At 42.3% G+C, this 24855-nt stretch overlaps 1 protein-coding gene across 1 annotated transcript; it reads left to right on the top strand.

Annotated features, from left to right (window-relative positions):
• Positions 1-829: 829 nt before the first annotated feature.
• On the top strand, positions 830-24855 carry MEX3C (mex-3 RNA binding family member C). Its single transcript, XM_007515908.3, has 2 exons — positions 830-2044; positions 21827-24855. Exons 1-2 carry the CDS (start codon positions 1303-1305, stop codon positions 23050-23052), a joined length of 1968 nt encoding a protein of 655 aa, XP_007515970.2. The 5' UTR covers positions 830-1302; the 3' UTR covers positions 23053-24855.

Genomic DNA, 24855 nt, shown 5'->3' with positions numbered 1-24855 from the left:
TAAGATGGAGGAAAGTAAGAGGCTTTGTTTCAAACAAGCCATTCGAGATACACCCCACCAACACCACCACCAGCAACACCACCACCGAAAAGCTAGCCACTGTATGGGGTCGCCCAGACAATACGGCGAGCTGTGTGTCTTGGAAGAAGAAACAATGATCTGGTTTCCTTGAAAAGCCCCTAAAGAACCCGAGTGGAGTATTTCAAGGATCCTGATGTAACCAGCCGGCCTGGCATGGGGAGCGCAGCCAGCTGGGCGTGGGCGGGCCCTGCCGGGAGGGCGGAGCATCCCGGGGTGTGCAGGGGAAGGTCCAGCCGCCACGCGGTTCAGGAAACCACCCGCGCGGCTGAATGGGCGGGCACTGCACTGGCCCCTCCTTCCATGACTCTCCCTAGGCCCTTACCCTGCAAGAGGGAACTCTCTTCCTCAACCTGCGGCTACAATGCCTTCAGGCCCGCGCCACGCCAAGCCTGCTCTGACAGTGTCCTGCAAGAGGCGACTTAGGGAGGCTGCAACGAGGCAGAATGGAAGCAGCTCAGGTGTGCACTCAGGTCTCGTGCGCCTGCGCGAAAACCCCTACTGGGCACCCAGTTTCTGCCGCCGGCACACCGCCCGGGCCTCGCCTCCTTTAACCCCGCCCCCACCTGTTCACGTCACAAAGAGTGACGTGTGAAGCGAACAATCACAGCTCCGCTCCTCGTGAGCCAGGAGGGAAAGGGGAGGGAGGGGAGGGGGGAGGGGAAAGGACGGAAGGAGAAGGCTTCGGGGACTGGTTCGTCCCGGTCGCCCAATCAGAGAGCTCTGGGGAGGAGCGGGGCGGAGCCCGAGAAGAGGGCGGGGGGGTGGGGCTAGGGAAAGGAGTTGGAAGGCTGCGGGGAAGAGAGGGCGGGCTCCCAGAGATTAAAAGCGGCCAATCAGAGCGCGCCGGCTACATTCGGAGAGCGGCGTGGGGCGTCGCCGCGGCCGCCGCGCGCACCGGGGGCTGGTTAAGGCCATGAAACAAAAGAAACCCTGAGAGGGGAGCCGCCGCCACCTCCACCAGCCCGCCCCGCCGCCGTCCCCACCCACCCACCTAGTTACCTACCTCTGCCTCCTTCCCCTGCCCCTCCACCCCGCCCTCTCCGGCCTCTGGGCGGCCCTGGCGCTCCTCAGGCCAGGTCGACCGCCCCGCCGCCTCCCCAGAGGAAAGGTGTTTGCGCGCTGAGCGGGGCCCGGGCCCTGTCCGCCATGGGGCTCGCCGCCCGCCGCGCCTGACCCGGCCGCCGCCGCCGCCGCCGCCGCCATTGACAGCGCGCCGCCGCGATGCCGAGCGGCAGCTCCGCGGCCCTGGCCCTGGCGGCGGCCCCGACCCCCCTGCCGCAGCCGCCCCCGCCGCCGCCGCCGCCGCTGCCACCGCCCGCGAGCGGCCCGGAGCCCGAGGGGGACGGGCTGCTGCTGAGGGAGCGCCTGGCCGCGCTAGGCCTCGACGACCCCAGCCCGGCGGAGCCCGGCGCCCCGACGCTCCGGGCCGCGGCGGCGGCGCAGAGCCAGGCCCGGCGGGCGGCGGGGCTGTCCCCGGAGGAGCGGACTCCGCCCGGCCGGCACGGGGTCCCGGAGGCGGCCGAGCTGGAGCTGGAGGAGGACGAGGAGGAGGGGGAGGAAGCGGAGCTGGACGGAGACCTGCTGGAGGAGGAGGAGCTGGAGGAGGCAGAGGAGGAGGATCGAGCGTCTCTGCTGCTGCTGTCGCCGCCCGCGGCCGCCGCCTCCCAGACCCAGCCGATCCCGGGCGGGGCCCTGGGCTCGGTGCTGCTGCCGTCCGCCGGCTTCGATGCTCGCGACGCGGCCGCGGCAGCCGCGGCGGCGGGGGTGCTGTACGGAGGGGACGATGCCCAGGGCATGATGGCGGCGATGCTGTCCCACGCCTACGGCCCGGGCGGCTGCGGGGCGGCGGCGGCGGCCCTGAACGGCGAGCAGGCGGCTCTGCTCCGGAGGAAGAGCGTCAACACCACCGAGTGCGTCCCGGTGCCCAGCTCCGAGCACGTCGCCGAGATTGTCGGTCGCCAGGGTGAGTGCGGCGAGGGTGGGTGCAGCTGGGCATGGCCGCGGGCGTGGGTGAACAGACTGAAGGACGGGGGGGGGGGCCGTTCGGGCAGAGAAGGCGGACTGGGTGGGTGCACACACACCCCCCGGCCCACCGAGGGGCAAACACAGACAAACGGGGGGGACATGATCCGGGAGGAACTGAGTTGTGGAGATGAGATGGGTCACCTTGCAAAGCCCACTGTGTCCTACTCTTTTTTTTTTTTTTTTTTTTTTTTTTTGCAAGCTAGATAAAGGTGCTCAGCTTCTCGAGGCACCCAGTCCGGCGACGCTGACTTTCCTCCTTGGAACCCCCCCGGGCTGGCGCGGCACCCACAAGCCCCGGGGGTGCCAAAAGGTCTTCCCGGTGGTGAATTCGGTGTCGTGCACCGAAAACTCGGCGATTGCAAGTTTGCGCGGCCCGCTGCCGTGTAACAGCGCCCCGCTTTCTTTAGACCGTCTGTCCTCGGGGGCTTGGGAGATGGACAGACGTGGAGACGAGTAGAAAGAGTTGTGTGGGGGGGTGGGGGGGCGTGAGGTGGGCAGCGCCACCGCCCCTCCGCTGTTCAGAAACTTAGCTCCTGACGAGCAGCCTAACTTGCTGTTGATCTCATTGTATCTTTTATTCGTGTTTTAACTCTCCAGGAGACACGTTGGCTGTCTCTTGGAACTCCTTGGTGTGCTCGATGAAGGGAAAATTGAGCCAGTCGGGTGATGGAGTTGAGGAACTTTGTGCGTTCGCACAGTTTTCGGTCCATTCTCTCCACTTGCCAGCACACTAGTGCTGCAGACTGACTCCTCCCACACTGTTCAGACAAAGGACCTATGTCTCGGATTCCAGGAGTAGATTTGTGAAGGTGGGGGAAGGGGATGCCCGGGGTACCTCAGGAGCCGACATTTTTGAGGATGGTCCCATGCTCATCGTTGAGTTTTGTCCCCCGTCTTACGAAAGGGAGGGAAATATCTGCAGCAGCGTGAATACACTGGCCGGGCTGCTGCGGGTCTTCACCGTTAGGCTGAGAGCATTGCTGCCTGGGGTCAAAGAGAAGTGATGGCGCTGCTGCCCAAGTGATCTCATCTTTCCCAAGTGGTCTGAAATACACAGAAGTAAGAGGGCTATCGAAATGGTGGTTTCAAATAACAAAAGTGGGCTCAATTCTTACCTCTAGGATTTTAATCAAAACTCATCGAAATTTGGATAGCTTATTTCAGACTGTTCTGTTCAGATCTCGTGCCATTCAGAAGAGTGTTTATTCCTGTAATCTGATAAACTAACCATACCTTTTTCCCTTTTTTGCAATAAGCACATAAAGAGCTTGCAGAGAAGAGTGCTTTAAAGAGAATGAAACTAACATTTCGATTTACAGACCCATTTAAGAACATTGAGGAATTACTGAGGTGTGTGTAGGGTTTTGCCATGGGATGGATTCAGACAGTTGCTGGCCTTCTGAAGCTAACAGTCTAGTAAGCTGTGGGATGGCACAAGACTGATGTGTAATTGATGGCATTGCCTAAATGTCCAAAGATCAAACTTGGGAGACCATCAGTCCTTGAAGGGTCTTGGAAGAATGAAGAAAACTTTTGTGGTTGGAGATGGAAAAAAAAAAAAAAAAGATTAAGGAGCAATGTGAAGAAAGATAAGATGTGGAGGGAAATCTCTAGATGTTATTTCAAAGTTGGGGGTAGTGGGGAAGGTGTAATACTTACAGATTTACATAAAAGGAGTGGCAGTAAGAGTTAGTTAGGGGTGTGTGTGTTCTGGACCCAGATGAGAAACCCTTAGTAACACAAGGCTGCCGCTTCCTCAGCCAACTTGCATCAGTCTGCTTTTTTTTTTTTCCTGTGTAGGACAACAGGAAAAAGAAAAAAAAAACATTTACATGTCAATTTTCCTAAGGGGTAAGATAATGTATTTTATGTTAGTGTAATATAAACTTCTATTCTCTGTGTTCTTTTTAAAAATTTTTTTATTTATTTTTAATTGGAGAGAGAGACCAGAGCAGTGCTCAGCTTTGGCTTAATGATGGTGCTAGGGTTTGAACCTGGGGCCCTTGGTGCCTCAGGGATCAGTCTTTTTGCATAGCCACTATGCTGTCTCCCCAGCCCTGTTCTCTGTATTCTAAACACTCTAAAATGGCCCTTAGTTGCACTTTTATCTTTATATGGGTCCATTATTTGATAGTGAACAGAATTGATAGCAAGTTTTTAGTGTTGTTCTTACTGGTTAACAGGGAGCTGTGTGTCTATGTCTTAGCGCGTACAAATTGCTGACTATTACCTTCACACTTAGAGTTTTCCCAGAGTTGACAAGTATTGTTAAAAGGGTCATCTTCCTCTATCTTATGAGCAGAAAGCCATGTCCTTTTCCTGTTCTGAGCCATTCAGCGAGTTGATCACTGAACCCTTTTCACCCCATCCCTAAGTAGCATAGCAATAAAACAAAGGCCTGCTTTTCCTCCACTCCCTGTAAGAGCCTGACAGTTTTAATGTGCGCATCCGATTACAGTATAGTAATTCCCATGGGAGAGAGTACCTGTCTCTTTCCCTTAAATGAGCAAAACACGGCTGATTATTTCATTTACTGGTTTGCTTTGGATGAGCTAAAATTTCAACCTTAAGCATTATTTTATGTATTACCTGAAGTCATAATTTTCCATTTGACAATCTCTTAATTGGTTTTAGAAATAACTATGTCACAGATGGAGACATTTATGATTTCAGCTATGAAGAAAAGGGGAGGACAAATGGAACTCTGAGTCATGAACTAGCAACTCATGAAGACAGCCTCTGGTTCCAGTGTCTTTCAAAACAAAAAGCCACTGCTTGTAGTAGTATGAAAGTTAGGGTGTTGAGCTCATATTTGTACTATCCTATAAAGCATTTAGTCATTTGCGAATATTAAACTTTTAATTTTTAAGCTTTGCGTCTCACTTTGAAACCAGCAATACTGTAAAATGAAGCCTGAAGCTAAAGGGGCTTGTGGATAATCAAAGAAGGTTTAATCATAGACATCAAAAGTAAATCTGAATATATTTAATAACTCTTTAGAAATATAGTACCTGAAAGACACATGCACAGTGGTTAGCAAGCATTTTAATATAAGCCAAAGTACGTGGTTCCAATTTGTATAGCCTTCCTTGGCATCTACTTAGGCTAAAAATGAATTAGAGTGGAATTCTGTGCCCATTCTTAATTACATTATAAATAAAAGTTGAATCATAAATCTTCATGAGTTTAATATTATAAATTCACTTGTCTAAACATTTATACCCTTCTGTTTGTTTAAGATCACACTAAAGGCCAGGTGGTGGTGCACCTGGTTAAGCACACATTACAATGTGCAAGACACCCAGGTTCAAGCCCCTGATCCCCATCTGCAGGGGAAAGACCCACAAGTAGTGAAGCAGGGCTGCAGGTGTCTTTCCCTCTCTATCTCCCCTCCTCTCAGTTTCTCCCCCCCCTCTCTCTCTATATATATATATATAGAGAGAGAGAGATAAAAATGAAAGTTAATTCTCTTTTTCTCCACCCTAGTGGATTTTCTTGCCTTCTGTTTTGGTAAGCATTGATCTGGACCCTTTTAGATATCTTTTGCTTAAAAAAATTTTTTTTTTCTTAATTTATATTAGAGAGAACCAGAGCATCATTCTGGGATATGTGAATTCAGGAAGTGAACTCAGGATCTGATGGTTTAGAGTCCACTGATTACCTACTGCCTACCTCCCAGGCTATGGAAATCTGTTTCTTTGTTGAACTAGTGTCCCAGTTGATCCCAGTAGTTGTATATATTTTTGTCACTTTTAAAACAATGTGCTATATTGTTTTAAGTAGTCTTAAATGCCCTGGCAACAATTTTTCCCACAATTCTTACGGTGGAACCACTCAAGTTCTGACATAGCTGAAAAGGTGTTTGCAAATTTGTCCATGATCTTGCTTGATAATTTCATTTTACTGTCTATAAAGTCCCAGAATAAGGTTAAAGCAGAATGTCTTTTACTTTTATAATGAGAGGGAGAATTGTTGACCTCCTTTGCAACATACTGTTAGATGCAAAAGCAGTGCCACTTGACCCTACTGGGTAAGTTACCACCATTTTAGAGGGGCTCAAATGATGGACTTGGACTTAAAGCCTATTTGGCATCAAAGGTAAAAGTTCTTTACATTCTACATTGCTTCTTAGTATTACAGGATCCTGCTGGAGAAGGCTAGTGATATTTTAAGTTAGCGCCTGGCATGTAATTTAGCATAGGACTTGAATGCGTAGGGCACTGCATGTGCTGAAGTGGTCTTTCTTTCTCCCTGTCATGAGGTAAATAAATCTCCAAAATAATTATAAATGAAAATAGTAATGTTTGGGTTGATTTTGGCCCTAATTTTCTAAAATTGAGATGTTGTGTTTTTAACATGCATAACTCTCAAGTGCCATCATTATATAAATGAATTTAATAAGAAAATTGATGTCTCTGCTGACTGGAAGACATAGTTATTATTGCAAATTCTGGTTTTAATGTGTCCAGATAAAAAGTCATTGTGGAGAAGTGTGTGTGGGTATACAACAACCCCTCATATATTGTAACTTTTCTAGACCTTAATTTAGATTTAGTTGTTACTATTATATGAACTCTGGAGCCACTGGAAAACGTTTTAATTATTTTGCAAGTGGCTGGAGAATTTACTACCTTTTCTTCCTATATTAGTTAGCTGATGAACTATTCTGATTATGGGGTGGGGGGTAGTAAATAAAGTGGTAATTCAAGGATATTTTTCCTACTCCCTGGCTTTCAGGGAGTTAAAAAAAATGATTCAGGAGTCAATTATTTGATAACTGTTAGTCTATTAAGAAATTTCTACTTAAATTTCCAATAGTGTGTGTGAGTCAGAATTGTATTATTTACTTATTTATTACCAGAGCACTGCTCAGCTCTGATAGTGCCGAGGGTTCAGTCTTAAACCGTGAAGTGTCAGGCATGAAAATCTTTTGCATAAGCATCATGCTCTCCCCCTGGCCCTGTGGGTTATGATTTTAGGTCATTCTTAATATTTTATATGTTCAAAAAGAGACAATATTTAATTATGAGAGACTTAATATATTGCTTTTTTATTTACAGTGTGTTTGATGTTTGTACACAATGTGTGTTTTGATATAGAGAAAATACATATTGTATACTACCTTAAGTTGTCTTAACTTTCAGAAGCTGCAATTCCTGGGCCCTGTAGTGGTGTACCTGGTTGGGTATACACATCACAGTGCCCGAGAGCCTGAGTTCAAATCCCCGGCCACACCTGCGGGGGGGGGGGGGTTGCACTAGCAGTGAAGTTGTGATGTAGGTGTCTCTTTCCCCCTCAGTTTCGCTCTGTTCTTTCAAATAAAATAAATAAATTGAAATTCACAAATTCTGATTACTCTGCCACTTCTTCTTTAGCGTTTGCCCTTCTTCCATAGCCAGTCAACAGTTGAGCCTGATGTAAAGTTCCGAGACCTCCTTTGAATCTGGAGAGGTGGCAGTCGTTGACTATGTGGGTCATAGTCTGTCTGGAGCCGCAGGGGCAGTTCGGGTCGTCTCTGGCTCCCCAGCAATAGAACATAGCGGCGCACCGGCCATGGCCACTTATTTTCTTGGACAACTCACTTTAACTCCTTAGACACTACATTCTTCCACTGTCTTGTATAATTACATCCACAGGACTTTTAGAGTTTTTAATGGACATGAAAAAAATTGACATGAAACTGTAAGTGAAGTTAAACCTGAAATCAATGTGAACTCTTCTGTTTAATTTACTCACTTTTTCTTGACTCAAACAGTAACTTCCTCATATTCTTCTGGCGTAGAACTAGCACCAGCTGATGTCTAATTTCTGAATGCCTGCCTGTTAGACTCATGTAGGCTGAAATGCCTCCCAGCATCAAAATATTAAAACAATAACACTTTATTTCTGATTCGTATGAACTTTACTCTTTTCAGTCATTCAGCCATACAGACCAAGGAGCAGTCGCCATCTCAAATATTAGCTCATCTCCCCTGTGCTGGAGGGGTGAGAGACAGTGGCATAATACACACTGATCTTGAAGTGTTATACCCAGAAATAATGATTATCATATCTGCTCGTTGCATTAATCTGAGCAAATGATCTGGTCACACCTAACTTCAGGTTGAGAAAGTTCATTACAACCACATGTCCACAAAGAGAACCCAGAGTATCAGTGAGAGCTGTGGTGGCTGCTACCACAGAAAATTTTTTCATGAGCTGGGACCTCACGCACGTGCAGTTTCATACTCCTGGATGACTTCTCAGAGGGGGGGAGGGATAGCACCAGTTTCTTCCCCTGGTGTTATGACACTCACTCCCATGTGGTCCAGGTGCTCGGGCGTGGGCAAAGCACATGCCCCCCACACAGTAAACTAGCTCAGTGCTGGCATTAGCTTTAAATATGCCATGTAGAAGTTTTAGTTTAATATTAAGCTTGAAATGAGCAAAATAGATGGCAACATTCATGAGATACTAAATGTTTGTTTACATTTTTTAAAAACTTCCTTCAGTTAGCTCCACTATTTTAAAAGCCCATTGATCTTCAGGTGATTCTGAAGTGGTTTCATTTTAAGCTTTTTTTCTCTATACTAGCATTAAGTACCATGTAGTAATTTAAAAAATTAAACCTGATGGGAGTCAGGCCGTAGCGCAACGGCTTAAGTGCAGGTGGTGCAAAGCTTTAGGATCCCGGTTTCAGCCCCTGGCTCCCTACCTTCAGGAGAGTCCCTTCACAAGTGATGAAGCAGGTCTGCAGGTGTCTTTCTCTCCTCTCTATCTTCCCCTCTTCTCTCAATTTCTCTCTGTCCTATCCAACATTGACAACAACAATAATAACTACAACAATAAAACAAGGGCAGCAAAAGGGAATAAATAAATACTTTAAAAATGAAACCTGATACCTAAATTAATTTTCAATGAATGAGATTGATTTTTAAAAACAGCATCACCCTGGCATATGCAGTGCAAGAACCTCCCCTACCCCCCAACCCAGCCACACAAACCATTTTCTAATGTTGGATTACTAGCCTATTACTACTACACTGGATTGCATGCATGCATAACCTAATGCCATTCAAATATTCTGATAGCAGTTTTGAAAATTTTAAGTTACCACTACTTAATAGAAAACCTCTTTCCTGTCAGTGTTTGGGATTGAAAAAGTTTATGTGACTGTGCTTTGTGGCCTTTGTCTAGTAAACAGAACATATAATTCGCTTCAACCAGACAAACCTGATTTGACCATAGATAAAGTACTATGAAATAATAAGATTAAGCCTTAAAATAAGCGGAGTTTTTAAATGAAAAAAAGCAGATGTAATTGAGGATGAGCATAAAGTAGTTGATCTTAAGCATGACTGAAGGAGATTGGTATAAGGGTGGATGAATTCAAGACAGACAGACATCCTTTTGCATTTTGGGCAATTCAAATCCTTTTGCATTTTGGGCCGACCTTTTTATCACTACCCTCCTTTCTTGTGTCATTCTCCCATCTCCTTTACCTAGCCACAAGCACCATTTAGGATTCTGCAGGAAAAGGCATTGAATTTGGAGTTAGAAAATTTGTGTTAGGAGTTGGCAGTGGCGCAGCGGGTTAAGCACACGTGCCTCAAAGCGCAAGGACCAGTGTGAGGATCCCGGTTCGAGCCCCCGGCTCCCCACCTGCAGGGGAGTCACTTCAGAAGCAGTGAAGCAGGTCTGCAGGTGTCTCTTTTTTTCCCCCTCTGTCTTCCCCCTTCTCTCCATTTCTCTCTGTCCTGTCCAACAACGACAACACATCAGTAACAACTACAACAATAAGATGACATGGGCAACAAAAGAAATAATTTTTTTTTTAATTTGTGTTGAGAGACCTAGTTTCACCATTTGCTTCCTATAACTTTGAACAAATCACTTAATCTCACTGAGTCTGTTCCCTTTGTAGGAAAAAAAAATCCCTGTTTCATCTGCTTGTTCTTCCCAGCCTCCCCCTAGTTTGTTGTGAGGATCAAACTTGAGAAATCATCATTGGTACAAATTCACTATATAATTGAAAGAATAGAGATAATAAATTACACATAAAGTATGTGTTACATGAAACAGGATAAAGTTTATGTATTTTCTGCTGTTAGATTTGTCCTAGAAAAGTAAAATTAACTAAATTAACATTTCAGTACATTTTCCCTAATGTATATAACTTACTAAATGATCTAAATTATATTTATAAAAGTTTACAAGTAGGTGAGGCACACTTAATTGAGTGTGTGTGCATGTTACCATGTACAAGAACCTGGGTACAGGCGCCTGCACCCTACCTGCATGGGGAGCTTCAGAAGCCGTCAAAGCAGTGCTACAGATAGCTCTTTTCTACCTCCCTCTCCCTTCAAATTCTCTCTGTCCTGTCAAATAAATGAAAGGATAAATTTTTAAACTTTAAAAATATGCTATATAAAAGTTTACAAATATGTCTTAAAATATCACTTAAAACCAGAGCTTGTGAAATGTGTTTCCTTGTAAAGAACTGAACTAGTCAGGGGAGAAAGCATTTATGAATGAATCTGGTTCCATTATACAAACTTAACTGGCTAATTCTTTTCTAAGGCCTTCCTTGGAAGGGCATGAACCTAATTTTTAATCCTCAGTTCAATCCTTCATCTCTAATATACCTTTTCTGGGTATTTTAGTTTTGGTGAAGGGCCAAGTAGGATCCTTCTTATTAAATATTTCGATTTTCTTATCTTGGAGGTAGATATAATTTCCTCCATCTCTTTCTCGTTTTTTTCCCCCTTTTAATACTTATACAGCAGGGAATTCTACATAGCTAAGAATTAATTGGGGAAATCAGGCATGGAAGAATAATATACTTGGGAATAACTAGTTCATAACTTTCAGCAGTCCTAGGCTTTAGTTTTCTTTATGTACAAAATGAGATTAAGTTAGATGATCTCTTACAGTGTTTGTTTTTTCTTTTCTTTTGATAGAGTATGAGAGGTAGAGAGAGAAAGGAGTCATTGCACCTTCCTGCAAGGCACTCCTTTGTGATGACCCAAGGCTGGAAGCCAAGTTCCTATGCATACTAACACTGGCCAGGTAAACCACTTGCCAGCCCCTCTTGTAGCTTTTTTTTTTTTTTTAATATTTCTTTATTCCCGTTTGTTGCCCTTGTTTTATTGTTGTAGTTATTACTGTTGTTATTAATGTGGTCGTTGTTGGATAGGACCGAGAGAAATAGAGGAGGGGGAGACGGGGGAGAGAAAGATAGACACCTGCAGACCTGCTTCACTGCCTGTGAAGCGACTCCCCTGCAGGTGGGGAGCCGGGGTCTTGAACCGGGATCCTTACACCGGTCCCTGCGCTTTGTGCCACGTGCACTTAACCCACTGGGCTACTCCCTCTTGTAGTTTTTATATCCAGATTTCTGTTCAGAGTCTCTAAAATCATGCAGAAGTGAACCAAATTTCAAATCAGCTGTTAGACTGACTTCACCATGCCTCCTCTCATAATAATACCTTCTAGTTTTCTTATATTTATGAGATTTTAAAATGTTCTTCACAAAGTAAATGTGTTTTAGTTTTAAAAGATACATTCCTTAAATATTTCTAGCTCCATATAGAAACTTGATTCCAAGGCTACAGAGAGAGCTCACTGGGTAGCATTCCTGTCTTGAGAGGCAAGGCAGTCCATGTGCCACAGCATCTAGGAAGACTCCAGAAACACTGTCACCTCTCTCTCCCTAAATGAAAAAAGACAGCCTTAGGGTAGTCATGCATACCTTAAGGCCCAGGCTTTAGGGAGGGGAAGGAAAAGGAAAAGAAAAGGATTAGTTTTTTTTAAAAATAACAATGAACATTAATTTAAATGTCATTTATTTGACCCTTTTTTTTTTCCTTTTTATTTCCACCATACAGATAAGGAAATTGACAAGGAGTTATAAGTAATTTATCCATTCTCAAGCTAGTAGAGTTGAGGACTTTCACATTCCTATTTTAAATGATGAGAACAAGCAGATAAACATATTAACAAGGGCTAAGAGATGTGAACAAAGAAAATGACATCCACGTATATACACAAATGTGTGTAGACTTCAAACTCTTTTGGTATTAGTTGTACCTCAGTAGGTGCAGAAATGAATTTTAGTAATCCTTGCACCTTGAATGTTGGTTAAATTATCTGAAATATAGAAGATAACTTGCTGTCTATTTGACAGGACAAATTGAGGAGGAAAGAGGAGAGATGGAGAGGGAGAGAGACCTGCAGCGCTGCTTCACTGCTCATGTAGCCCCCCACTTCGGGTGGGGTTCTGGGCTTGCACCAGCCCCAGTTTCTTTTCACATGGAAAACATACACTTAACCAGGTGTGCCACCACCTGGCTATCACTCCGATACAAGTTCATCACTTCTAGCAGTCATTTTTTTTTCTTTCTATTTTATTTGATAAGACAGAAATTCAGAGGGGGGAGATAGAGAGGGAGAAAGGGAAAGACTTCTTCACTACTTGTGGAGTGTCCCTCCTGCAGGTGGGGAATGAGGACTCAAACCCCTCGTCCTTTAACTTGGTAGTGTGTGCACACAACCTGGTGCACCACCACTCAGCCCGTTTTAGAACTTTTAAGAACAATTATGCCACTTGATTTAAGGTGTTGGATCAACATATAAATAAACTACTCAAGCAAAACTAAAATTGTTGAAATGGAGCTATGTAAAGTGAGGTGATTTTCTCAAAAAAACTTTAGATAATTTTGAATAGAGGAACTGCGGTCACATTTGAATCTTAGAAAGGAAAATTAGTGTTTCTCTGTTTTGTGTATTTGGAAATGCCCTGTGTTACTAATCTGCATGATTTACCTAATGTTGGGTTAAACGATGTGCTAAGAAACTCTTACTGGGATTCAGTTATTAGTCTTAAAATATTCTGGAGGGTGGGCAAACTCACTTTGATGTTGCTCAACTTTTCCATGTGCAAAACACAGGTTTGTGCCTGCCCCCACCATAATTAAGTTTCGATGTGATATCTGTCTATCTATCTCCCTCTTCTTCAGTCCTTTTATCTAAAAATGTCAGCCCAGGGATGACCCATACAGTCAGAGAAAAATAATACTGGAACCTAGTTCTTGTAGAGTTATAGGAGCTTTTGAATAGTTTGTCTAGGCTATTCCAAAAAGAACTTTATTTTAAATAATATAACCCTTCACTAATTCTAATACACTGGAAACCATAAAATAATGTCTTGAGAAAATTAGGAGAAAGTAGTGAAATTATTAAAAACAACTTGGGTTTAAGACCTGACTTTCTAGCTGGAAGGTCTCGTCACTTTGTTGAGCACTCTTCTGTTCTTCCAGAGCACTGTATCTTGATGGTACAATGAAGATATAGCTAGGAGAACTTGGAAAACAAAGCATGCTACTGTTATTTCACAGCTAAGCACAGTCTCTTCAGTATTGAGTCAGTTTAGTCATGAAATATTTTGAAGTGGTGGTGTGGGGGTTAGTTCCTTAAAAAACTATACTAAACATCTAGTTGAATAAAACAAATTATAATAACTTTAATAGATTATTTCATTTAATCCTTGTAACAACAAAATAAGAGAAGGCTCTTTAATCATAGTTCACCACCCATGGCGGAGAGATAAAGACATTAAATTTAACAGAGTTGGTTAGTGATGGTCTGTCCAGTCTTAATCATTACTCAACCTATCTTTCCTGGAAGGAAAAAGAAAAATAGGCTTCATGTAAATTATGGTAGCACCTGAGACCTAAGAAGAAAAAATTCCTAGACAAAAGGAACATATTGGTGAAAGAGAACGCTTTACATAGACCTAAAGTAGAGGTTTTCTTCTCATACTGTTTCCCTTAAAAAAAAAAAATCCATATGTGGGAACTATGATAATAGTTATACATGAGGTTGTGTTTGAGTTAATACTTTTCATGCATCAAAAATCTCATCTTTTCCATTTGATCCTGTTACTCAAGATGTATGAAAGGAGGGGAGTATTAGGCTTTCTTGGCTATTTAGGGGAAATCTGTGAGTAGAGGAAGATAGAGAGTATGGTAAAGTCTGGGATAAGGCAGGTTATGAGTAGTTGGTGGAAGAGGAGGAAGGGAAGGATTTTAACAGTAGGCAAAAGAGTTGGGTGGTTTCATCAAAGTAGGTGTATTTTTACACTGATTTCCGAGGGATTCTTCCCCTTTAAAACTAAATCACTGGGGCAAGGAGGCAGTTTGAAGAAGTTACACCACAATGACTGACTCAAAGTGAAAATACACGTTTTTAAAAAGAGAACTGGAAGTATACACTTCGTGTAGTCTTGTCATTTGTTGGAGGTTTGAGCTTTCTCAGGTCACATTATAATACACATAGACTGTTTAAGAATGAATGGGAAATGCAATGCAATTAATTTAATTTTCCCCTTTGTCAATGTAACAGCAACACTTCCAGTAGTATTTGGAGGTTTTTTGTTTGTTTGTTTTCTCCAGAGCACTGCTCAGTTTTGCTTTATGGTGGTGCAGGGGATAGAACCTGGAACTTTTGAGCCTTAGGCGTGTGAATCTCTTTGCATAGCCATATTATGCTATCTTCCCCGCCCTTGGAACATTTTTCTTTTAAAATAAAAATCTTTGCACCTGTAAGACAGGGTGTAAATTCCCTCACCTGGTTTTGAAAATGTCCACCTCCCCATCAACCTTCTCCCTTGCCGTGGTACCACCAGTCATCTGAAGCCAGGCTTCGTGTTTGCATCCTATACTCCCAGTTCCCTGCCTTGGCACTTGCTGTCCTTTCTGCTCTCCTTCTACCTAGTAAAACCACTTTCTTGTAGACTAACTTCAAATGTCTTTAAACTTTACCTTTTATTTATTTTCCTTCTAACAGTTTTTCTGTGCTCCTGCTGCTTTGTGTGTCTGTTTTCACTAAGTCATCACTGGGTATGAGTGTTTCATCTAGACTGAACTCCTTGCGCAGTTTTCAACTAAACAGACTCTATATCAACTGGAATTAGCACTAGTCTCTTTATAGGAAATTTAGCTGTTAAGTGAGGTTTTTCTTATTCTTTTTGCCTCCAGGGTTATCACTGGAGCTTGAATCTACCACTCCTGATGGCCTTTTTTTTTTTTTTTCCTTGATAAGATAGAAATTGAGAGAGGAGGGGAAAACAGGGAAAGAGACACGCCTGTGCGGTGCCGCCACCACCCCCACTCCCCCGCCCCCCTGCCCCCCCCCACCCGCAGATGGGGAGCAGGGGCTGGAATGCAGGCTCTGTCTCATAGTACTGTGTGCTGTGGCCTCCCCCCTCCTTTTTTTCCTTCACAATTGGGAAATGTTCTGGGCTTCTGAAAAGGAGTGGTTTAACAGCTAGGGAGAGCCCTAGGACAAGTGGAGGCCAGCTTTCATTTGTTCGTTTCCTACCAAACTTCTCAGCATATATGCCCTGTTCTTGTCTTGTGTGTTTTTTGTTCACTTATTATTAGCTTTGTCCCTTTTCCTGGTCTTTGTTCTAAGGTTTGTGTTTTAAGGGTTTTGGTTTTGTTTAGTTTCATTTTTACCTGAGCACTACTCAACTCTTGGTTTATAGTAGTGCTAGGATTCAGCCTGGGACTTTTGTTACTTCAGACATGAAGGTTTTGCATAACCATATGCTATTTCCCCAGCCCTGGAAAAATAGCGTGAGTCCTGCACTTTAGGGCTCTGGGGGATGGTAGAGGGAGGAGGGCTAGTAGAAAGGAGAATGTTAATCTGGTAGACAGAATAAACTCTTATCCCCTCAAGATGTCTACACCCTAATCCCACAGCAAATCACTTGGCAGAAGAGACTTTGCAGCTGTTGGGTATGAACCTTGGGATGGGGAAATTGTCTGAGATCATTTGGGTGGATCCATTCTAGTCACATGACTCCTTAAATGCAGAAAGCCTTTCCCAGCTGATTCAGAGATGAGAGAAGGGGAGAGATTTGAAGCATGAAAAGGATTCAACTTATGTGAACTATTAAGATGAAAGAGTGAGCAGGAGCACAAGCCAAGGGATATAAGTGACCTTGGAAGCTGAGAATAGTCCTAAACCCAAAGCAGGAAAGCAAGGTGCTTAGTAGTCATAACCATAACAACTAAATTTCTGACAGGTACCTACCAGAATGAACAGAAAAACAGAGCAGAGCAAAAAAAAAAAGAGAGAGAGCCCTATGGACACTTTGGTTTTAACACCTTGTAACGTCTTAAACTAGGAAATCATTTACCTACTGTCCATAGAATTTAACTAGCCCAAAGTCTAGCTGATAAGGTTAAGTTTAATAAAATACATTTCTCTGTACCTAACTTTTTTCTAATTTAATCATATTTGTTTAAAAAACATTATATGACTCCAAATTTATGAAACAATAGTCTATACAAATGAAAATTGTCTCCCTCCTACCCTGCCCCCCTAAATCAGTTGTCTAACATTATATAGCTGTACTAGCCTCTCTGTGATACAAATAGTAGATAATTAATATAATACAAAGGTCATTTTGCACCTGTGTATTTCTCCAGAGCCTATTTTGTAAGCAGAATAATTCCCAAGGACTTCAAATCATATATATATTTCCTTTACAAAAGCTGTTTTTGTTTTGTATTCATCAATGAGAAAAGAGGAGAGAGAGATCCAGACGTCACTCTGGTACATGTGTTATCAGGGATTGAACTCAGTACCTCATGCTTGAGAGTCCAGTGCTTTATCCACTGTGCCATCTCCCAAACCACTATGTAAGCTGGTTTACATAGATTTTTTCTATTGGATTTTGAGTTTTGATTTACAGGGAGGGGTAGACGTGTGTTAAAAGAGAAAAAATTGCCACCATTGGTATGAATTATAAATCATTTCTTACCCCATTTTTGGTAACTGACCAGGAGGGTTTTTGTTTTTAAGTATAATCTAATTCTGAGTTTTTGTGCCTTTTATATCATAAATTCTTCCATGCTTGCATTATCACTGGGGTTCAGTGCCTGCATTAGGAAATCTACTGCTCCTAGCAGCCATCTTTTTTCTGTTGTTGTTGTTGCTGTTATTGCTGTTGGGTAGGACAAAGAGAGACAGAGAGGAGAGGAAGATAAAGAGGGCGAGAGAAGATAGACACCTGTGGACTTGCTTCACCACTGTCAAAGCAACCCCCTGCAGGTGGGGAGGGGGTTGAGGGCTCCAACCCCAATCGTTGTGCAGGTCCTTGCGCTTATCACTGTGTGTGCTTGACCCAGTGGGCTACCTCTCTCGGGGCCCCTATGTTTGTCTTCTTATCTTGGAATTTTCTAGTAAAACCAATCTAATATATTCCCAAAAAGCATTTTACATCCTCCACCTGGAAAAATAAGTCTTTTACTTCAGTTTGTGTTACCAAACTGCCTATTCAGATCGTCTCTGTCTTTAGAAGGGTGTGTGTATTACTAGATATCTGTTTACTAGTACCACCCATAGGTCATATAGTCTCAGAGGTATTTTAGTATTTTTTTAATTGCCACCAAGGTTGTATCTCGGGCTTGGTGCCTGTACTACCTCACTCTTGGCAACCATTTTTTTCTCTTTTTTCTCTCTTATATTTTCTTTGATGGTACAAAGAAAAATTGGGAGGAGAAAGAGACCCCTGCAGACCTCCTTCACCACTCACAAAGCTTCTGCACTGCACATGGTGAACTCAGACCCTTGTGCATGGTGGGGACGTGTGTGCTCAACCAGGTGCACCACTGTCCAGCTCCTATTTTTTTTTTTTTTTTTTTATTAACAACACGCGGGATCCCACCGCCCCAGCTCCTATTTTAATTCAACCTTTTAATGTCTGAGAGAGACCAACCCGAGATGCAGGCTCATCTTTGTCCTAAAGTAGAAATTGCTTAGTTTTTTTCTGCAAGATGATTAGAATTATCTTAGAATTTGATTCTATTTAGCAGATTACCTTCTTGTTATGTCATAGCTCAGAGTATAAACTTCTGTATCCAGATAGTAATGGTAACTATAAATGTATATGAATATTTATGCATTCATGCCAGCCCCTTCAGAATTTCTTAGATGTCTTTCCATTAGTCACTGTTAGTCAATGGAAAGTGATGTCAGTTTTCAGTTCTAAGCAGAACACCTGTTGTGAATGAAGAAGACCTGGAGATGCGGTCTATGTAAATGATAATACTATATGGAAACCTTACTTGCAAGTCACTTTTTTTTTTGTCAATATGCTTTTTTGTTTATTTCTTTATTGGGGAATTAATGTTTTACAATCAACAGTAAATACAATAGTTTGTACATGTGTACGATTCATTTTTTACTGTAGAGCAAGAACACAACCTTTTTCTTTTTCTTTTTCTTTTTTTAATTTTTATTTATGAAAAACAAACACTGACAAAAACCATAGGCTAATAGGGGTACAACTCCACACAGTTCCCCTCCCCTGATAGCTTTCCTATTCTTTATCCCTCAGGGAGTATGGACCCAGGGTCATTATGGGGTGCAGAGGGTAGAAGGTCTGGCTTCTTTAATTGCTTTCCTGCTGAACATGGACATTGACAGGTCTTTCCATACTCCCAGCCTGTCTCTCTCTTTCCCTAGTGGGGCAGGGTTCTGGGGGAAGCGGGGCTCCAGGACATATTGGTGGGGAGGTAAGTCCGGTTGTCATCATGTTAGCATCTGGAACCTGGTGGCTGAAAAAAGGGTTAACATATAATGCCAAACAAATTTTTGACTAATCATGAACCTAAAGGCTGGAATAGTTCAGATGAAGAGCTGGGGGAGGGGGGGAAGTCCTCCCTTTTGTAGATAGATAGTAGTCCTATTTTAGTTGTATTCCAAAGAGCCCATAACTATACTAGTTTTTGTTTGTTTGTTTTTTCCCTGAGCCTGACATCTGATATGCAGGTGGGTCCTAGTTATTGTCTGGGAAGATGATGTCATGGCTGGAAAAAGGACCAGAAAGCTGGATCAGGGAAGAGAGTAGCTCCCAAATATGGGAAAGGTGTATAAATACTGTTGACTGTAATCCCCATCAATTTGATGTGATCTGGGGCCCAAATTCAGCTTAGGAACCTATGTGACCTCTGCATCCCTGTAGGTATAAGCTCACATTCTGTGATCATGAGTAGGGACGTTCCAAGCTGCCCCAATTTCAGGACCCATCTTCCTCAGATGGAACATTCAACACAACCTTTTTCTATCCTCAAAAGTTGTACCATCAGTTTAAACTTATAGTTCATTGCACATGTAGGTCTAAAGCGCTCAACTATATAAACTTTCATGTTGTATAGTAGCATAAAGTCTCCTGATTTCCTAATAGCCCCCAAGTTACTTCCTCTCCTGGACCCTTCTTAATCCCTAGTTTCTTCACTTTTGAAGTACTTTATTCAGTTTTGCATTCAAGTAGAATGAGTGTGATAGTAAAGGAAGACTCTTGCTATGTAGTTACAGTTCAGCAGTACCCGAGCAACCACTTCGGACTGCTGTGACTTGTTAGAAATAGGAGCACCATCTTGACTTGAGGTTGAGATCCAAAAGTTTGCTGAGTGGTGTTGAACATGCTGCAGCTAGGTTGGGTCATCAGTGTGAAACCAGAATATGAAGGTCTTGAAAAGTCAAGGCAGAAAAGCTTATATGAAAAAGCATCATGCCTTATATAGAAAAACCAATCTAGACCCACTCGGGCATATACTTAAAGTAGCTCATCCAGTGCTTGGGGGATGCTTAGGAAATGACACACAAAGAATTCCCTAGGCAGAAGAAAGCTATAGTAAAATCTGAAGAGCTAGCGGGAACTAAGCAACCAGAGACAGGAATAAAGAAGCAAGGGAGCATTCAAATTGTGTAAGCAAGGGAGAAGAGTTGAGAGTGAGGAAGAGGGAAAGGACAGTGGGAAAGAGCTAAAGATGAAATTGTCAGGTAAAGAGGGCCTCGTTTGCCGTGTGTAGACTTTACCCCCCTGGTATAAGAGAACTCTCAAAGCACTTTTTGCAGAAGAAAGGAGCATGTGATCTGCGCTTTATTTAAAAGGTACCACCTGACTAAAGTGAATGTAGAGGATGAGTTAGAGCAAAACTGGAGGCAAAGACTTATTGGGAAGGATTGTTTGTTGAGATATACACATTAGAGATGTGTTTAAAGACTTTGTTCTTTGTACATTATCCACTTATTAGGGTTCCAAAAAAAAGTCTGTCCAAATTGTGCTATGCATCTTTTTTCTTCTACCACATCCAGTTTATTTATTTTGAGGAACTAGGAATATAATGTATGTACATTCTTGAGAACAAATGTATTCAGGCAAGCTTTGTGTTAATGTCTTTGGAAAGTATAACCCCAAAGTTTTATGCCTTGGTTGTACATTTGACATTTAAGTTATAATTAAGACTCCTCTACTCTTACGCAGTTGTCACTGATAGTGAACTGTGGTCACTCTCAAATCCAGTTAGAGAATTGTGAATATTCATGCACCTGAGTCTTAGAGATTTCACTTTCATGATACTTAAGATTTGAGGTCAATGCCTTTTTGTTATTGTTGTTGTTGTTGTTAAGATTTATTAATGTGTGGAGTGAGGCAGAGAGAAAAACCAGAGTATCACTCTGACACATGCAATGCCAGGGATTCAACTTGGGACCTTAGGCTTGAGAATCCAGTGCATTACCTGCTGTGCCACCCAAAAGGCCACCCAGTGCCTTTTGAGAGTGAACCTGCCTATCAGTGTACTCCTAATATATGTATATTTACCCATTATCCATACAGTTTACAATGTGTTTCTCTTAAATTTAGCAAAAAATTATACAGTAGTACAAAATGTTTACTTAAAATATGATAATTAGGGAGCTGGGTGGTAGTGCAGCAGGTTAAGCTCATGTGGCATTAAGCACAAGGGCCGGCTTAAGGATCCCGGTTTGAGCCCCCGGTTCCCCACCTGCAGAGGAGTCGCTTCACAAGCGGTGAAGCAGGTCTGTAGGTGTCTATCTTTCTCTCCCCCTCTCTGTCTTCCCCTCCTCTCTACATTTCTTTCTGTCCTATCTAACAAGACAACATCAACAACAGTAGTAACTACAACAATAATAAAAACAAGGGCAACAAAAAGTAAGAAATATAAATAAATATAAAAAATAAAATAAAAATTTAAAATGTGACGATTAAATGATAGTCAATTGTTGTGGTATAGTCATACAAAATTTGAGGACTTTGGATTAATTAATAAAAGGAAAAAAGAGATTTTGAAGTCAGATGAAGTTTAGCTGTGGCACTGCACCTTACTAACTGTGTGACCATGGACAACTGTATAACTTTCCTGCATTGCACTTAGCAATAAAAGGGAATGAATACTTTCACTTGTACGGTTATAGTGTAGATTAGATGAAACAACAGATCATGTAATGATTTATCTTTGCCACCACCATCCTACAAAGCAATAAGCTATCAGTGTTCTGAAAGTCACACCCACTCATGGCACAGCTTGTCCATATAGAATATGTCATGCACTATTTGCAGTGACTAATAATAAGAGGAGGAAAATTATGAGCCAGACTTCTGAGTTGAGACCTCCCAGTACAAGTACCACTTCTTCCCACAAGAAAAATTGCCAGATAAAATACCTCAGGGTCTGGGAGTATAAATGAGCTTAAGCAAACTTTATTGTTGTCTAGTGATATGTTTATATGATAGAGAGCAGGGGGTGGGGTGGGGGGCATGCCTATCAGTGCACATTTAGCATGAAATAACCTTCCTGGGATTAGTCTGTCAACAAGTATTGAAGTAGATGTTGATTTTTATGAAATATTTTCTTTCTAACAGGTTGTAAAATTAAAGCACTGAGAGCCAAGACAAACACATATATCAAGACACCTGTTCGGGGTGAAGAGCCCATTTTTGTTGTCACTGGACGGAAAGAAGATGTTGCCATGGCCAAAAGAGAGATCCTTTCAGCTGCAGAGCACTTTTCCATGATCCGTGCATCTCGAAACAAAAATGGCCCTGCCCTAGGAGGATTGTCATGCAGCCCTAATCTGCCTGGTCAAACCACCGTTCAAGTTAGGGTCCCTTATCGTGTAGTAGGATTAGTAGTTGGACCCAAAGGAGCAACGATTAAAAGAATTCAGCAGCAGACCCACACATACATAGTAACTCCAAGCAGAGATAAAGAGCCAGTCTTTGAAGTGACAGGGATGCCTGAAAATGTTGACCGAGCACGAGAAGAGATAGAAATGCATATTGCCATGCGTACAGGAAACTATATTGAGCTCAACGAAGAGAATGATTTCCATTACAACGGTACTGATGTGAGCTTTGAAGGTGGCACCCTTGGCTCTGCATGGCTCTCCTCCAATCCAGTTCCTCCTAGCCGCGCAAGAATGATATCTAATTATCGAAATGATAGTTCCAGTTCTCTGGGAAGTGGTTCCACAGATTCCTACTTTGGAAGCAATAGGCTCGCAGACTTTAGTCCAACAAGCCCATTTAGCACAGGAAACTTTTGGTTTGGAGATACACTACCATCCGTAGGCTCCGAAGATCTTGCAGTTGATTCTCCTGCCTTTGATTCTTTACCAACATCTGCTCAAACTATCTGGACTCCATTTGAACCAGTTAACCCACTCTCTAGCTTTGGGAGTGATCCATCTGGTAACATGAAGACTCAGCGTAGAGGAAGTCAGCCATCTACTCCTCGTCTGTCACCTACTTTCCCTGAGAGCATTGAACACCCACTTGCTCGCAGGGTTAGGAGTGACCCACCTAGTACAGGCAACCACGTTGGCCTTCCAATATACATCCCTGCTTTTTCTAATGGTACCAATAGTTACTCCTCTTCCAATGGTGGTTCCACCTCTAGTTCACCTCCAGAATCAAGAAGAAAGCACGACTGTGTGATTTGCTTTGAGAATGAAGTTATTGCTGCCCTAGTTCCATGTGGCCACAACCTCTTCTGCATGGAATGTGCCAACAAGATATGTGAAAAGAGAACGCCATCATGTCCAGTTTGCCAGACAGCTGTTACTCAGGCAATCCAAATTCACTCTTAACTATATATATATACATAAATACTATATCTATATGGACTCGTAAAGGCATGGGTATAATGGTACCCCCAGTAAACTTCCTAATGAATTCTTATGACTGTTATCAGGCTTTATTGGGATTAGGCTAAAGTTGTTAGTAATCTTATAAAAGGCTGCTATGGTAACACTAAACCTAAGTGGTCTCTTGTCTATTAGTTTGGTTTGAATTATTAATACTATCCTGTAGACCCAGAGACATAGCTTGTATAAGAATTGCTGAAGTTGAAGTTCAACTCAACTGAGTGAAGATATCCATAGGTTCTGTGAGCCTATGAGACAAGTGTATACATCTCAGTTTCAAAGCAATGGGTCCCAAAGCCTAACCACATTAAGAGTTTATGGAGGGTACTTGGCATTACAGATGATTCAGACACTTCCAGTGCTGCCTTCTTTACACTGCCAGTTTTGACAAAACAGGTTTGTTTGTTTTTTATTTTACAACAACTTATGCCTAATTCTGTAGGATTGCAAGTAAATTTTTAATGCATTATAATTACTTACTGATAATAATAGGGCTGATGGCAGTCTACTTGATCACTGATTATAATTTGGGACAAAACTGCTACATTGACCTTCATCTCGCCTGAGTGCTCAAGGCTGGTATGATCAGTGGATCAGGAGTGCATTTGTGTCTATTGTGAATTCCTACCCATTGCCTCCCTCCATGAATGTGGAAATGGCCACACCTGGGTATTCCCGTTCCAGGAAAGGCTTTGGGATGTACTTATATTGGCTAATAATTAAGGATGTGAACATTCCATTCATTAGTCTGATCAAGCTATTGATTAATTTTTTAGACTATAGATCAAAATGTGAAACATTTTATGTTCAATCCATATTTGTCTTGCACATTATAAATATATTTTTATTTTTAGTAATTGGGGGGAGGGAAGGGGAGAAGGGGATGGTAATGCCCTTTGCATAACTCACAAAAGCAGCTGTGACAACCTCCGATCAGTTTACTTCATTTTAAAGCTATTTCCAGTCACAAGAGAGATTTCTTTAAGATACACTTTTACATTTCACCTGTGGATGTCTATAGCTTCATCCTCAGTATGTTCCCACATCTGCTGGCATTGAATGGACAAAACATTATACTGGTGGGTTTTTCTACTAATTATTTTTTGAAGCGTTATTTTCCCAACACAAAAGAGCTTTTTTTCTCAGTATAACAAAAATTGAAATCCTATGTGTATTGAATAGTAAATAGACAAATTTTATTTTTTATTTCCACTTGAAGAGTTACATTTCGTATAAAAGTTTACAAATAACGGTTTTTATTTTGATTTTTTCAGTATAAAAAAGTTGCCTTGATGGCATATTATGATGTAATGCTAATTGCTTGTAGGATAGTTAAATGTCAGTATTGAAACCTAATCTTTAGCTGCCGTCTTGTAGATATGAACGAATGTTCACCAAGCATGTATTTTGTATTTTGTTGCATTGTACACTGCAACTAATAAGCCAAGGAATCGACATATATTAGGTGCGTGTACTGTTTCTAAAAACCACAAACTAAGAATGATAAATTATCAATATAGTTTAGTATTTGCTAATTTTACTACACTCTTTTGTTATGTATATGTAGGGAAGTCATAGGGATTATAAATTCAATTTGAGTAAAGTTTAAAACCATATATTTTATGATAAAGGGCCTTTAACTTAAGATGGCCAAAGCACTGATATTATATATTTGCTGTAAAGAGAATTATAAGAGTTTTATTTTTCTGATATTAAAGTTACTTAATAAAGACTTGTTTCCATTAA

The sequence above is a fragment of the Erinaceus europaeus genome, chromosome 15 (assembly GCF_950295315.1).
Source record: "Erinaceus europaeus chromosome 15, mEriEur2.1, whole genome shotgun sequence".
NCBI lineage: Eukaryota > Metazoa > Chordata > Mammalia > Eulipotyphla > Erinaceidae > Erinaceus > Erinaceus europaeus.
Note: the sequence above shows the minus strand (reverse complement) of the source record. Positions and strands in the feature narration are given on the sequence as shown.

Bases quoted from the DNA above. Each gene is read 5' to 3' on its own strand.
- MEX3C (XM_007515908.3), top strand. From the start codon at position 1,303: ATGCCGAGCGGCAGCTCCGCGGCCCTGGCCCTGGCGGCGGCCCCGACC. The intron at 2,045-21,826 runs GTGAGTGCGGCG...TCTTTCTAACAG, and splicing joins CGAGATTGTCGGTCGCCAGG to GTTGTAAAATTAAAGCACTG.